The sequence below is a fragment of the Manacus vitellinus genome, unplaced genomic scaffold (assembly GCF_001715985.3).
Source record: "Manacus vitellinus isolate BGI_N305 unplaced genomic scaffold, ASM171598v3 scaffold_13_pilon, whole genome shotgun sequence".
Classification (NCBI taxonomy): Eukaryota; Metazoa; Chordata; class Aves; order Passeriformes; family Pipridae; genus Manacus; species Manacus vitellinus.
Window position 1 is genome coordinate 16,554,033 of NW_021938999.1, and position 16,574 is coordinate 16,570,606.

At 40.6% G+C, this 16,574-nt stretch overlaps 1 protein-coding gene across 2 annotated transcripts in view; it reads left to right on the forward strand.

The window, feature by feature from the left end:
• Positions 1–16,574, forward strand: part of GRM3 (glutamate metabotropic receptor 3) — a 104,728-nt gene that overhangs the window by 51,984 nt on the left and 36,170 nt on the right. For both annotated transcript variants that reach the window (XM_008921552.3, XM_018068116.2), the window contains exon 2: positions 7,037–7,637. In XM_008921552.3, coding sequence (XP_008919800.1) covers positions 7,170–7,637 — 468 coding nt within the window. In that variant the 5' untranslated portion in view covers positions 7,037–7,169. The remainder of the gene's footprint in view (positions 1–7,036; positions 7,638–16,574) is intronic.

The window sequence follows — 16,574 nt, forward strand, 5'->3', positions numbered from 1 at the left end:
CATAGCAAGAAAGGACTCTCTACCCTCCACATATGCAGAGGCTCAGCCATATTTTGGCCATGTTGCTGCAATGTGAGGGAACCATCTTGGCAGAGGAGTGATGAGAGTGAAATCTGACAGCTCACGCTGTTGCCATTTGGAGTGAGCCAAGAATGCCCAGGCAGAGCACCTCGGCTGGAGCACAGAGGGAGACTCACAGGGAGATCCAGCCTCAAGGAAAACCCTGCAGGTGCTGCAGAGAGCTGAGAAGAGATTAGAGGCACTAGGCAGAAATGATCTCTGCGAGGGCAGAAAAAACCAGATGCTTAAGAATCAATTTAGAGGGAAAGGCTAAATACGTATCTAAAGACTAAATGCACAGATACTCCCTAGGGGGGCTATACTTTCGTTGGTGTTAATATCACTTAGTTAAACCTCAATTGCATTAAGCACAACTGTTAAAGCTTCTCTTAGCTAAATGTTTCATCCCAGGACATGACTTTGAAAACATCATGGTTCACTTTGGGCAAGACTATTCTGCACTTGTGCCATTACCACTCTCACCCAACATTTAACATTGCTGACCTTAGCATGGTGAAGGTACCCCCACATCACCTAGTAGGAATAATTGCTGTGACATCCACAGGTCACAGAAGCCAGCTGCTCCTTTGTCCTCAAAGTCTTTATACTCCCATTTTTCCTCTTCTGCGTCTTTCTGGGACCACACATGGAGACTGAGACTAAAGTTGACTAACATGCAATCAATAAGCAGACAGCACTTGCCGCCTGTTTGTGGCTGTCTCTGTTGGTGGGCTTTCAGCTGTCGCCAGTGCCTGGAAGAAATAAGCAGATGGACAAAAAGCAGTAGGATTCAGCTCAATCCAAAGAAGACAGACGGGAAGATGGTGAGACTTTCAAAGGTCTAACCCTGCATTACATCAAGATCATTACACCACAAATTGTCCAGATGGCACGAAGCCTCGGGCTCATGGCTGGTCTTCTCAATACACTTGAATGTACTTATTGTCAAAGTATGGAGAAACTCTTAATGAGTTAGGAGCCTGCATGGCCTGACCCAAATCTCCAGCTCTGATGGTCTGCCCATTGTGGCTCCCTCTCCTGAGATCAAATTCACTTTAGAAGGACTCAGCCAGTGCCAAATGCATTCATGTAATTTAACAGATAACAAATACCTGTATTTCCACACCACATTAATGTCTGGTGATCTTCAGGGTCTCCTTGTTCCTCACCAGGCTAAATTAATACATCTAGTTCTATTCTGTAGAGATATTTAATATCCAGAAACTTAAGGAGTAGCACGTCAGAGACATCTGTTTTCCTGCGTGATTAATATTTTAAATTCTCTTTTTTTGAAACAGGATCATAGATCTCTGAGGAGAGGGCTGGGCATCTGTTGTATGTTGACACTGTAGAAAACATAAAGCATCCTTGTTGATGCTAACACAGTACAAACATTAACACAGTGTTCTGATTTTTTCTTCTTGTTCTGAAGTAACAGAATATAAGTTTTTATTTTAAGACCGATGATCTACTTCTGCACTGACATATCATCTCTTGCTTTATATGTCTTTATACTGAAATTGCCCCTAAATTTTTAGGGCTTTTCAAACTCTTCTACAATATGCTAGGCATGGTATGAACTTGTATGGCTTGTAGTCTCATGCTGCTGGCAGTGGTAGTTGTATTAATTAATGTTTTTCATGTATGGATTTCCAACATGAAATGAAAGGCACAAAATCACCCAATTGGAAAGCCATTTTTGTCATTTTTCACAACAAAATGAAAAAAAATCCTATATATAACAGCCAACAATTAAAATTTAAAGTGCTTTGATTCATTTGCAGCAAATTTATGTGTTAGCATCTTATTAACATTTCATGAACAAACTTCTCCATTTCCACAGAGGAAATTTCCTTGTCTTCCGTACCTTACCTTTCTGCAACTTTTTGCTGGTTTGTTTTGTTTTGTTTTTTTCCTTTACGTCCTGATTTAAGCTATCAGATTTCAGCCAGACAGAATCAGGATGTGAGCAATTTGTGTACCTGGCACATAGCTGTCACTATAATTCTTGGGTTCCTTTACAAATATTTCTCTTCCAAAGGTGATGGCATCCCTAATTCTAATTGGTGAGGAGACTCAAGCTTGTCTATCACTTTTTCCCAATGAAATAAGACATATTTCAGTGCAATTCTCATCAGGCATTCAGGTAAAGTTCTGGCAGAACACATATAAACATGATAAATGTGCTGGATGAGTTTCTTATGTCAGTCATGAAAGATGAACCAGAATTTTGAGCTGAAATGGAAATTGTTTTAGAAATCTGCTTCCCTAGGATAAAATTTGTAGGGCATAGCAAGGGCTCAGGGAAAGATACTTCTCTTATGGGATGACCTTGGAGAAAGATATATTGATGAAAATATAATCTTCAATGTTGTAAAATGCCGCAGGAGCACAGGTGTGGGAACCTCTTCTTTGACCTTACACTGAGCATGGTTCTTCTCCAAAGAAAGCTTACAAAGGATGGCAGGTGATACCACGTTAACATATGGCTCCAGGCATCATAATATTACATTATAGTCTTGGGTAATGCCGTATAAACTCATGACTGCCAGGGTGGAGCCACCCACAATAAAGATTAAACATAATCTTCTCCAGCACCAACATAAGCTCTTGTTGCATCCTTTGTCAGGAAGCTACATGAACAGATGAGCCCCACAAAATACTGTGAAGGAGAACAAATGTGGGGGAATTAAGGATATAGCACATGGTAAGGAAGAGAGAAAATCTCTCCAGAGTTTTAGCTCAGTAGATTGTCCCATTTGTTAGTTAATGGTGTTGAAAAATAGCTGGGAGATCTGAAGTGCCTCAGCTCTCAGTAAGGTTTCCTATTCTATTCTTATAAGTGGAAAATTGGAAAGTACATGGCTGCTGGATGCTGAATTGCCAGTGCCAAGCACTGGTGATATGCTGGAAGGTATCAACAAACTTATCATTGATGTATAAGCAATGATTTCGATTTATAAGTCATCTGGATAAATGAAAGATTCAACTGCAATTCTTTCTGGATTTTGGTACCTACTAGAAAAATAGACTGAAAACACTTAGTGTGTTAAGAATTCATCTCTGAACCAACAGCACAGGTGGACCTACTCTGTGAGCTGCAGACAGAAAATCTGCAGAGGACAGAGCTGTTATGTGAGTCTGGGAGACAGATTTAGTTTTGGAGATTATATCAGTGGGATACTAAATGCAGAAACCCCAGACATCATCTTTCTCATTCCAGTTTACCTTCACAGGAACAGAAATGTGCCAATCCTTAGTAAATAAGCAGACTTACACCAAGAAATAGTAAATTTGTGTAATCGACTTTTCACATGCACAGAAATAGTCCACCAAAACTGATGATTCAAACCTAGAGGGAATGGGATTTTCAATGAGAGCAGCACAGCTGCTGTTGTACACAAATAAGTGAGTTGCTTTTACTGAGGGAAGTGCTGACAGTGTCCCCCAAGGGCAGAGGTAGCTTTCCCCTGTGGACTTTTGATGGTGGAAAGAGAAGGGGCTCCAAAGTGCCAAATTAAGGTGTTCCACAAGCTGAGTACTGCTGACTAAAGTTCACGTAGGGCAGCTGGCAGACACCCTCTGATTCAAACACGGAAACTTTTCTCCTTCAGCCTATTTATTTTTCATTTTGGTATTTGGATGACTTCAACACCCGGACCCTATTTCTATTTCCACCAAAGTCTATAGGGCTGGAATGTACATGTTTTTAATATTAAAAGAACAGTTAACACAACTCTGCCTGTAGCTGATGTTAAAACTTTAAATATAAATAAAAATTAAAGAATTGCAGCTTGATCAACAGGTACTTCTTTTTGAAATGTCCCAGAAACATGCTTTTAGTAGAAGAGGGTACTGCAAAACTGAATTGGAGTGGTCACTATAGTGAGAACACTTCTGATAGGAAATAGCAAGTGGCACCTTTATCATGTATATGGGCTGTATCAGCCCAGAATAGGTACAAAATATTTCTATATATAGTCGTGAGTTATGCAAGCTGCAGAGAAAACATGTGGGAGGTGCATGCCTGAGAAAGCAGAAGAGGAACTGAGCTCCTAGCCCATCTTTGTGATCTGCTTTAAAATAGTCTTCCTTCTTCACATCGAGCTGTCTGTTTAGTGTCACCATAGTGATGCTACTCACTGGCCACCCAAATCTGCCTCATAGCTTCCTTCAGGAGTCCCAGCACTGAGAAATCCTGGAAGCATCCCTCCCTCACAGCCCAAAGGGGAAACCCCTCCTGACAAATCAGCCTTTGCATTAATACCTTCACTCCCCAACCTCTGCTCAGCATCCCTGGTCCTCAGCAGGACACTGCAATGCACTATACAGTGTACAGGCTACCAAGGCAGAGGGAGAGAAGCACATTTGATACCCTAAGCTGTGTTTTTGGCAACTGTGTCCCATTTATAAACATAGGATTTGAACACAGAAAGTAGGATTGTCGTGTACTCTATGTCCATGGGGTCTCCCTACAGTCTCAAATGCTTCACAGGCATTGCCTTGTGAGGAGGGTAAGACAATTGGTGTTGTTAGGTGGTCCCCACCCATGGGCATCCCTTACCAAGCAGTGTCCCTTTATTCCCAGATAGAACAGGATCATGGGGATGAGTGTTCTGTGTTCTCCAACTCAGGTGGGGTTCCCACTGTCTCCTCCTTTCATATCCCTGGACACTTTCAGACCGGTGCTGTCAACACAAAGTGGCAATGAATAAACAGAGTAATGGTCATACCTATTCCCAACCCTTGCCTTCTCTGATTGCCCCTTGACTTCTACAGGGACTGATCCTCTGCTATGCCATCACTGATTCCATTTTTGCTCACTAGTACCACTGTAACAAGCTTAAGTGATAGTTAAATAGAAATAGAAATAGAAATCCTTTGTGTTCTTTGCAGGGGAAATCAGTTCTCTATGTGCAATGTTGAAATAATTTTTGCTACCTTTTTAACCTTTCTTGCTGATGTATCAGAGAGACACAGAGCCCTGAGACAGAGGAGATGCAAGGTGCAGGGTGATGCCATTTGCAGAAACTCCTATGAAGGAGTCAAGGGGATGAGGACATTCTCCCTGCTGTTCAGGGTAAATCCACTGTAGCTCTGTCCCAGGACAGTTTCAGAAAACCTAATAGAGAACCCCATTTACAAACCTTTTCCTTGGGTAACTCAGTTGTTCCTGGTAGCGTTGAAGGGCTGTTGAAAGCAGACTGTTTTAATATCACCTTATAAAAGACTGTCATAAAAGCCAGAAAGAGCAGTGGGAAACAAGGGAGGTTTATTTTTTAGGTATCAGAGGAGCACTGGAAAAGATCAAAGTTTGATTCTTGACTGTGCTGATGACCTTATGTAAATCACTCAGGAACAGGCCTGGAAAAGACACCGGCTTGTTTAGGAAGTTTTTCAGAGTCAGTGCCTCAGTGGGAACCAGAGGGTTCAGGGCATGGTTGAAAGCACGTTTTTCAATTCCTAAAGGGAAACAGAGACCTTTCCAAAGTTTGATAGTGATTGTGAGTGCCGAGCGAATCATACTCTGCATTTAGAATCTTCTGAGAATTTTATTTCATCTTTCTGTGTCTCTTTTTCCCCCAAGTGAAAAACAGGGAAAACAAATATTTTTACAGTGTTATAAGGATAAATGTGTGAATATTTGCTGATACAGTGACAGCAGAAACCATAGAAGTAAAAAAGATGGATATTGCATTAAAAAAAATCCCAAGTCCTGTTTTTATCCAAATGGTGGATTAGTGATGAAAACAATGGAAGTCAGCTCAACTGAATTATTAACAACACAGCCATTTGTGTGACAAATGCCACCTTTTTGTCTGGTAATGATTTCCAGTGGGATAATATCACCATTTTAGATGCCCTGTATAAACTTGAGTAATATTTGGTAAATTATAGTACTAAGTCTGATACAGAAAGTACTGCTGAATACAGTCAACATCATTACTTCTCTTAACATTACCAGAAAATATATTTTCTGGACCTGTTTAATAAAAACACAGGTGATAAGTAAACTAGCTCACTTTGGGATAAGGAAGCTTGTTTTCTGTTGTCATATCGCTTATTTCTGAATGGAAAATTCTGCTGAGAGAGTCTGCAGCACAGACTACTACAATAGGAGAGAGAGACCTTTAACAGTGCATCTGAACTATTACTTATTTATGAGAGAACAATGTTGGAATAAATATGAATAAAAAGCTCTCCTTTCACACAATTTGGTACAGTAACATGGAAATTGTACTGGGATAAACAGCTGCCTTGCAATAAGTGTATTCATCCATTAGTCAGTGTTAAATCTTAATTGTTGCTTATTTCAATTTCTTTGTGCTAAGTGTTTCTAAATTATAAATAACTCTGCAACTCTAATAATAGTACATACTCTGTTAAGGAAAAAGTAAGTACAGAAGTGAATTATTGAAGTGATCTATTTAGCTATTACCACACGATTTATCTCAGGATTGGGAGATCAAAAGGCAGCCACTTTGACATATTTGAAGAGATATTGGCAAGGAGTCTATGGACAAGTCATGCATCTTTGTTGTATAAGTAGACTTCATGTATGTGTGTTTATTTACAAAATTGTTACAACATTATCTTCACTTTGAGGCATGATTTTTCTCCTTTTAAGGTCATTGGCAAACTCTCCTGACCTTAGTGAGAGTAAAATCATGTCCTAAGTACATGCATCACTGCTGTGTCCTCCCTTTGATCCGAGCACTGAACTGTGATTAACATTAAAGAGAGCAAGTCCAGCCGTAAGCATTTTCATGCCCTGAGCAAGCATCAAACACGAGACTCCTCCTTGTCACGTCTCTTCTTTTTCTCTTTCATGTCTCTCTTATTTATTTATGTATTTACCTTAATTTGCTTGCAAGAGTGAATTTTTTGCCTTAAGGAAGGGTGGTTTCATGATTAAGGCATCTCACATCTTCATGTCTCCTTATACCTTTTCTAATTCCTTCTATCTCTTCTTTAGAGGTCCAGTGGAAAGACTTGGCTTGTTCTTCACTGGCTTGTGGGACAGCACTTTATGTTTGGCAATGGATCAGAAGGACTGAAGAGCACTTCTGCTCCCACCAGTGTTTCTTGGAGCTGCTAAAACAGGACCAATGAAGATGTTGACCAGACTCCAAGTCCTTGCGCTAGCTTTTTTTTCCAAAGGAGTTTTCCTTTCCCTAAGTGACCACAGCTTTGTAAGGAAGGAAATTAAGATAGAAGGAGACCTGGTCTTAGGTGGTTTATTCCCAATCAAGGAGAAAGGCACTGGGATAGAAGAATGTGGGAGAATCAATGAAGACCGAGGCATCCAGCGCTTGGAGGCCATGCTGTTTGCTATTGATGAAATCAACAAGGACAACTACTTGCTTCCGGGAATTAAGCTTGGAGTTCACATCTTGGACACATGTTCCAGGGATACATATGCCTTAGAACAGTCTCTGGAGTTTGTCAGGGCATCTTTGACTAAAGTGGATGAAACAGAGTATATGTGCCCTGACGGTTCATATGCCATCCAGGAGAATTTGCCGTTGCTCATTGCGGGAGTCATAGGCGGTTCCTACAGCAGCGTCTCCATACAGGTAAGTCACAGGAGCACCATCAGGTGAGAGTTGTTCATCTGCAGTTACAGTGAGAGAACCACTGCTTATGTAAGTTTGTCAATAAAGCAAGTCTAAGCTTGATCACTTTACCCTAAGGGTCAATCCAGCGGATGATTTTTACTGAATTTATATTAGTTTGACTCACTCTTCAAAACACTTGCTGTAGTTCAAACCTCTGGCAGCTGTCCACTTCCTCTAGTTATGGTGTATCCTGAGGGTATCCAAAGTTTCCAAAAGTCTTGGTATTTATTTTGAACTTTGCATTTCCTGACACTTTTAAAACTCTTAAGTGCAGATCTCTGCTTTCTCATCAATCATAAATGATACCACCTATGTTTCTGAATATATGTGTGCCTACCATGCTGCATGAATGCAACAGTTGTCATTTAAACAATCTAGATTTAAAATAAAAGAATAAATCCTTATCTTATTTCCATTCACTCAAGGCTCAGTTTTGGGACTATCGCTGTTTAATATCTTTATGATAATCTGGATGAGGGCATCAAGGACATTCTCAGTAAGCTTGTGGATGACCATAAGGTGAGTGAGAATGTTCATCTGCTGAAGGACAGGAAGGCTCTGCTGAGGTGTCTGGACAGACTGGGTCAATGGACTGAGGCCAGTGGTATGAGGTTCAACAAGGTCAAGTGCCAGGTCCTGCACTTGGGGCGCAACAACCCCCTGCAGCACTACAGGCTGGGGACAGTGGGTGGAAAGCTGCCCGGCAGAAAAGGAACTGGGGATGCTGTTCAACAACTGGTGGAACATGACCCAGAATGTGCCCAGGTGGCCAAGAAGGAAAATGGCATCAGTATAGTTACAGCTGAGGAAATGGCAAAAATATTTCATTGCCTCCCAGAAACGCTGAGAGAGTCAGGCAGGCCTGTGGTGTCTTGCACGACATCTGTCAATCTGTCCCTTTGAAGCCAGTCTCTGGCAATCACTGATCTAAGAATAAATCCATATCTAAGGCAGTAGACTGGATGCAGAGCACATTGAATGTAATAATACAGTGTATGTAGATGATTCATATTCCAAAATTTTTGGTTTGGAGCAGCTGTCCAATGGAAATTGGAAGTCCTGATAAGAGACTTTCTCATTCAGTACATGTAAAAATGGCAGTGTAGGTGTATGCCTATCTGTATGTCATTCAGTATTTTCAAAACTTATGAAGGATAATGAAACAATAGTTATAGTTACTAATACTCTATGATCTGTACAGCTTCCCTATAGTTGCCAATAGTTGTTCAAACATAAGATCTGTAAAACAGTTCTTCAGAAAGATAAAAAAATAGATTCACAAATCTTTCAACATGAGCATTTTCCAGCTAGAAAAGAAGTATTCAGTTGCTTATTTTCCCTTGGCATAGATTATGTTGGCCCTCCTTCAGTTTCTCTTTTCTAGCTTTCCCCTAGATTTCACACTATCTAGGAAAGATGTAATTAAGCCATTCACTCCTGCTGCTCATCCTGTTAAGTTAGCCAGTCACAACTTCTATTTCAAAAGAAAATTCTTGTCAACAATAATAGACATTGAAGAGTCAAGCCTGAAGTTGTAAGGACTTTGAAACATTAAAGCCAGGCATTTTGGTGCCATGCCAGAAGAAGAGACTACCCAATTTCAGAGCCACTCACCTGTGCAGAGTAGCTCCAGCAATAACTGGAATTGCACCACTGCTGAAAGTCAAAATACTTCATCAGGCGTGTGTACAAGGCTCAGCATCTTCATTCCCTTTGTTTTCAAGCAGCACTCAGGATGCTGGATGCTTCCAGATGTAGCTCTGTCAAACATTTCTCTTTTGCTCAGAGCTGTAAACATCATACAGTCCACAGTGCAGTTTCTTAGCCTTGAAATAAAACATGCCGAGTTCTTCAGACAAAAATTATTTCTGGCTTTTTCTTTCCTTCTGTGAATTTTTCTTTATATTTCAATACATTTTCTTCCCCTCCTGTCACCCTCCCTCTCCTGTTTTTTTGTCTGGACAGCTGTCTGCCAAATCACTTTATGATGCTCCTGCTGTCAGATTTCTACTTCTTTCATTATCCTTCCACTAAGGAAAAAAGAATTTACTGGTAATTCAGCAATGAACACCTTCCCCACTGAGTCAGTATGTGCAATAGGCATTTTTTGCGGAGTCTAAAAACAACAAGAGAATGCAGAATGCTTAATTATTTTCTGGTCTGACTAGGCTATTATCATTAATGATGATCTGGATAATTAGTTTTTAGATGTTGTGTTTGAATTAGCAGTGAGCCCAATCTGTACAGCATTTGATCTCTCAAAATTCAAGCCAAGATTCTCTGTCAATGGAAAAGCTTGTGATAAAATAAAAAATAAAAAAGTTGTTTTCATTAAATAAAATTCTGACTTGAGCTGAATCTGGGATCAGGAGGAGAATGCTTCAAAATTTGGAGGGCACTTCTTTTGGGTTCATGGGTTTTAATCTGAGGCAGGTTGTCCACTCTTTCCTAGTTTACAACAGGAATTTCAAATGTTTTTTCCTTGGAGATGTTCAGTGATATTGTAAAAAGGATAAAAGAAAAACAGTGTTCATTTTCAAAGGAGCACCTGCATAGCCAATCCCAATGCCATATTTGAAATACTTAGGTCAGTTCTTGTCAGGAATGTGCTTGCAGAAGCAGGAATGCAATTATTCAAATGCTGGATTTGTTCTTCTCTGATTCTGAAAACTGGATTCATCTTCTGAAAATGAAGACCTGAGTCCATTCCCTGCAGTTATCTCTTAGAAAAATTAAGATATTACTTTAAGTGGGCTGGGCTTTCAATTTCCTTATCCACTATATTCATATGTATGTAAGATTTTTTATGCTACCGGCTCACAAGGCCTCCAGATCATGGCAATGAAAGTTATTTCCAAGTTAGAGCCTCATCCAGTAAAAATGGCAGAATAGAAACCAGTGCCCAGCTGTCTTCTCTTCAATTCTTCGCTGTGTCTCAAGTAAACTCTAACAAAACCACTGGAGAAGGTTTAACGGTACATTACCACTATCACAAAAGCTAAGGCCACTCCATGAGTGACCATCTGGCATGAAATTCAGAGTGTGTACTCATTTACTGGCAGTCTTTTCCTGGCTGTCATTTCTCCTTAGCCACAAAAGTCTGCCAAAGACTCACGGAGCCTGAAAGCTAATCACATCCATTTCCTTCCTCCAAGGATAAACCATCTTTCAAACAGAGTCTTAATGACAGCTTGTGGCTTCCATAACCACTGAAAATAGTGCAAAATCCTTAGAACTAAATGAAAAAAAAAAAAACCCAGAACATATGGGGCTCTGTCCCACTGTGCATGGACCCAGCGGGGATACGGGCAGGAGAAAAGTGCAGGGGGCTGCAGGGGTTCACCAGGAACCCCAGCTCACACACGGCATTTGTGCTCTGCTTATGGAGGAGCTTTGCATTCAACTGTGCAACAACAGGCTCTCCTGATTTTGTGCTTGAAAACTAAGCCAAATCCTTATTAAAAGATCTACTCTGTGAGACTGACCACCTACCACTAGCGTTTAAGTCACACGTGCCTTTGCCAACTTCCATGTGTCTCCTTTAAACTCTCTCCCTCCTTTATCTTTGTTGCGCCTCTCTCTCTGCTACCTCTCAGCCAGATCCTTGCTGTTTGTTCCTCTCTTTGTTTCTTCTATTCCACATTCAGAAACTGAACAGCCACTAGGTTGTGATTTGCAAAGTGCCCAAAGAGCACTGGATATTTCTTTCCTAGAGATTTCAAAGGACTGAGAGTACCTCCCTCTGGCTGGCTTCTTTGAAAGTCCCAGTGTAACTGATTCCTTTGTAGTCCTTTTGATTTGGGTTTGGGATTTATTTTTTTCTTCAAAGTGACCATTTTCTCCTTTTGCCAAGGGGAAAATTACACAATTTTACAGGGATGGATAAGTAACCGCTGAGATCACAGGTGCGAAGGAAGAAGCCCTACCAAAGAATCATAGAATTATGAAGATTTGAAAAGACCTCTAAGTTCATCAACTCCAACCATTAGCCCACCACTAAACCATGTTCTCAAGTGCTACATCTACAGATTTTTTTAACACTTCCAGGGATGGTGATTCCACTACCTGACCATCCTTTCAGTGATGAAATTTTTCATAATGTCTAATATAAACATCCCCTGGAACAATTTGAGGCCCTTTCTTTTTGTCCTATCACTTGTTCCCTGAGAGAAGAAAATGAACCCTATCTATCTACCACCTCCTTTCAGGAGGTGTAGTGAGCAATAAAGTGAGCAATTGTAGGGAGCAATAAAGTGTGCCAAGGATGTAACTACAAGAGAAGTAGACAAAAATAAGAACTATCTAAGGACATCTGAGCATCACCTACACTCATTCTAACCCTTCTGATCAGGACTTACACATCAGTTAATGAGTCTCAAATAACCATATTTATCAATGATAGCTTTTTTAACTCCAGAAGCAATTTCATGCTTTTAGAACCATCAATCCCAGTTTTAGTATTTTTTCTGATCTTTTGTAAATGTGACATGAGTCACTCACAATCAGGTTTATGAAGTCTCTGAGAACAGTTGCACTCCTCATGCAAAGCAAAGCCTTCTGCACAGGTCTCTTCTCAAGGTGCCAGCTTAGTGCTCAGCTTACTTCAACAGTTAATGCTGTGTGGAGGCAGAGTGCATATGTGACAGCTCACTGTGCCTTCCCCTGCAGAAAAATAAGAATAAAAATTTCCAAAAAAATTCTTCTCTCAAAGCACATTTCTCTGCATGCCCTCCCTGGTTTACTTTTTATTATACAGGACAGACACGCATATAAGAAGAAACTCCCAGTTGCTCTGCAGAAATTGTAGATGTTATTGTGACATCCTTATTACTGACGTTCGTTTCAGAGATGCAATTATTTCACAGTTTAAACACTGTTTCTCTGTGTGTTACAGCTATTGACTCTCCTGCAAATATTTCACTATATTTTTCCCAGCTTCATTGCCTAAATTTTCAGAAGAGCAAAGCTAAAAACAGTGTTGCCTTCTTCCCTCTCCCTGCTAATAAGAAGTGCCAGACAATTTTTGTTGGATAATGAATTGTCTTCTTCTGAGTTGCCTTTTGGAAGGAATTTTGTTAAGGAACATTACTTATGAACTAGGAGACAGCCTTCTTAATACCAAAGAGTGAGAAAGCTGATGAAAATCATTGCTTCAGTCCTGCAACGTGCACAAGACAGACTGGGACTCCTAAATAACCTCACAGCATCTGGCTTCATTCCTTGCAACCGATCTTTTGTTGATTTAAAGAACTGGGATATTGGCATTCCCAATTAATTCCTGGGACCAGAGCTTGAAGTCCAGCTGAAGCCAAATGTGTGTTTCCCGCTGTATATCATGTCACAGCCCCTGTGACACTGCCTTTCATAGCGCTTGTTATAATATCCCAGACACATCTCCATCCCTTAAATGGGCTATGGAGAGGTGATGTTCCACCATGATAAAGGTTTTTCAACTCTGAAATCAGCTTAAGGTCCTAATTTCCCTTTGAAAACAAATCAGAATTTGAAATGAATTTTTTTTTTTGGGGGGGGGGTCTGAGCTGGGCAGCTGCATTTGCATCATTGAACTCTCTCACTCCCTAATAATCCCAAACTACATTAGTATGCCAGAAGGGCCCAGACTGAGTCACACTGGGTCACACTGTCCCCAGGCAGGAGCCATGCCTTTGAGCCTACTAAATCCCAAGTAAACAGGGAAAGTTATGGTGGAGCCAATCTCTTCAGTATTTCTCATATTTATTGCTAGTGATGCAATCTGGCAGCATGGTAGGCTCACAGACTGCTGGGCATTATCTGCAGAAACATAGCCAGTAGATAGATGGAGTTTTTTCTATTTATTCTCATTGGACCACATATGAAATGCTATGTCCAACTTTGGGCCCCTCAATAAAAGGATGATTCAATAAATACAGATATGATCATGGGGAGGAGAATCTGAAGCACATACCCTACTGACTGTTTAGCCTGGAGAAGAGAAGGTTTGGTGGAAATCTGGTATAAGCTTTTCAGTGTGTACGGGTTTATTCTCAGGAACACAAAGAAAATGCTTTTATTGACATGATGCATGACAAGAGGACAGAAGAAAATAGTTATAGATTGAAAGAAAAGTGTACAAAGCAGGAGTTGGGATCATGGGGAGGCTGCACAGGCCAATGGAGGCAGATGACTGGAGAGATACCTCATTTTGTCTTTACATTAGGTTTATGCCCACCATCTATCACACACCCACATCCCAGCCCATTCAGAGCCAGTGTTTCTTTCCTGTCTTTCAGAAATGGTGCTTTCTGCCAAAATTTTGGTATATATTTGGATTTAATAAACAAGAAGAATTTAAATAAGAAAAAACCCTGTATTATTTATGGAATGAATGTTTTAGCTGTAGTTTGACCTCCAACTGCCCAAAAAAAAGCTGACAATGTATACCATCACTTAAGAACTATATGCAACATACACTGGCAGCAGTACATGTTTCTTCAAAGCAAGAGCTCAGCCTCTGTGTTATAGCAATGATCTAAACATTAGGAAATCTCTGGGAAATGGCTTTGCCATGGTCTTGCTGTGGGAATCCAGACAAAAAACTTAGAAATAGAAAGACTTTCTCAGGAGACCAAAGGCAGCCATGGAATCTCCATAAGGACAGATTGCAGCTCAGAGAGGTAGGGATTTCTCCAGTTTCTCCATAGAGACAAACCTCCTTTACCTCAATCCTATTCTACTCTACAGGTTAATTTATTGTCTGTTCAAAACAGGCACAGGAGCTCTTGCCTGTCTCAAAGGAGCTCTATGAAATTAAATTCATTAAGCCATGTTAAGTCTCATGAGATTCTCGCATGGTTAAATTTCAGGAGAGTAGAGAGCACTGTCATCTAACAAGGGGCCTCCTCTGTCCAACAAATGTGTGATACACACTTGTGTGCTGTGTTAAGAAACCCAATCTGTTCTAGCAGTTTTGAGATTTAACTTTTTTCCGAAATGTTTCTTGTGTTCTTCAGTCCCATACACATTTAAACAATTCGTGTAGCAGTCTCTTGGCCATTAAAAAAGAAAATTTTAATAAAAACATCAGAATAAATCCTACTGCCACCAAAAAAAAAGTCCTATGAACAGTAGGCAAAACGTTCAATGAGATTCAGTAAATCATAAGACAGACCAAGACTACTAGGACATGAGGGTGTTACCTCTCTGTCCCCATTTACCATCAGAACTCTTGAATGGTCAGAAATACACTCAGAAACCAGGTTCGTGTGTTTGATGGCTGTACCTAATTCATGGCTCCTTGCAGGTGCTTATTATGAAGCCATTTTCAGTGTTATAAACAAGATTGGCAATTTCCCACAAGCATTCATCCTGTCCCTGGTGCTCAGAGAAGTATAATTTACAGATGTGGCTCCGATGCTAGGAGAGGGACATCAGTATCCCCTGGCACTGCCCTGGCCACTCCATTTGCAGGATTTGCTGGGGCAGTATGTCCCTATGGAGGGACGTGGCTCACACTGGACTTCCTGCCATGCTCATGTTGGGCAGCGAATTACCCACCATCCCAGCAGCTGGGTGAGAGACAGGTTTGCCTGGGAATTGGACACTTTACCACAGGACAGTGGGTGCACTAATAAACCCAGCAACATGAGGGCAAATAAAGGTTTCCCATCACAGTGAATGCTGACTATGTCGACACACTTTGTTCACAGCAAGCTGTGCAAAGCAACTGTTCTGGTTTGCAGATGCAGAACATCCAGCCTTATTTTCAAAGGTATCTGCAAAACCCACTAGTTTTGACAGTAAAAAAACCTTAAGTGCCAACATATGGATTTCAGGCACTAATTGCCTTCACCATGACTTGAATTAAATTGCTGCCTGGAGCTTTGCCAAAATAGGTTATTTCACTTAGCAAATGCTGGACGTACACTGCAGTTTTGAAGTTGTGGCACACATCCCAAGGCAGCAGGAGCTACGGTGGAGGTGTGTCTCAAGTGATTCCATCTCAGTGCACATAACTCTGGTTTACATTACACTGTCCTCTGCTACACTGAATCTACTACACAAAGTCTTAGATATCAGCTCCTCTCCAGAATATGTTACCTGTGTTGTTATCTAGTTGGTCGCTTAATCAGGATCTCATTTTCAGAATCAGATATTCAGATCAGCATGGAAATGTCTGGAAAAAGGCACTGTCCTGAAACCAATTACATCAGCTAAGTTCCTGAGGCTTGAGCTCTTTTGGCAAATTAGTCCCTAAAATCAAGAAACTACAACATTCCAGAAAATCCCCAGCTTGAGAATTTCAAGAAGAGTGTCCTGATCAGAATTAATATCAGATACAACTTCACTGAACTCCTTGAGCAATCATAGTTCTCAGGGATGATTGGGTCACTATCCTCTATAATTAATCAGACTTTTATATTTTATAATTTTTAGTCTATGAAAAACTACCATCTGGACAGCTTTGCAGTGAAGAGCATTACAGCAAACAGCTATAAACACACAAAAACTTCTCCCCAGAGCACAGGAATCAGAATTGCAACAGTTTGCAGGAACCCTAGAATTATAGTGACCTCCAAGGCTGGGGGCCCCTGTGTAAACTGGGAGTGTAGTTCTGTTTCCCTGTATATGGATGCTTTTGCAGCTTAGACTAAAAGAAAAGCAAAACAATAACAACAACAAAAATAACCACACAAACAAACAATAAAGAAGCTGCTATATTTGTTAGGAACATCTTTCTGTGAGCTGAAGGCTTGTCTACACACTGAACAGCATTGCTTGAGCTGGAAAAATGGACTTCTTTAGCCAATTTGAGGGCAAAAATGCAGAATGATATGTGTGCATATCCTCATTATGGTTTAGCTAAAATAAATAATTTCTGCTAGAATAAACTGTGACAAGAATAGCAATTCCAGC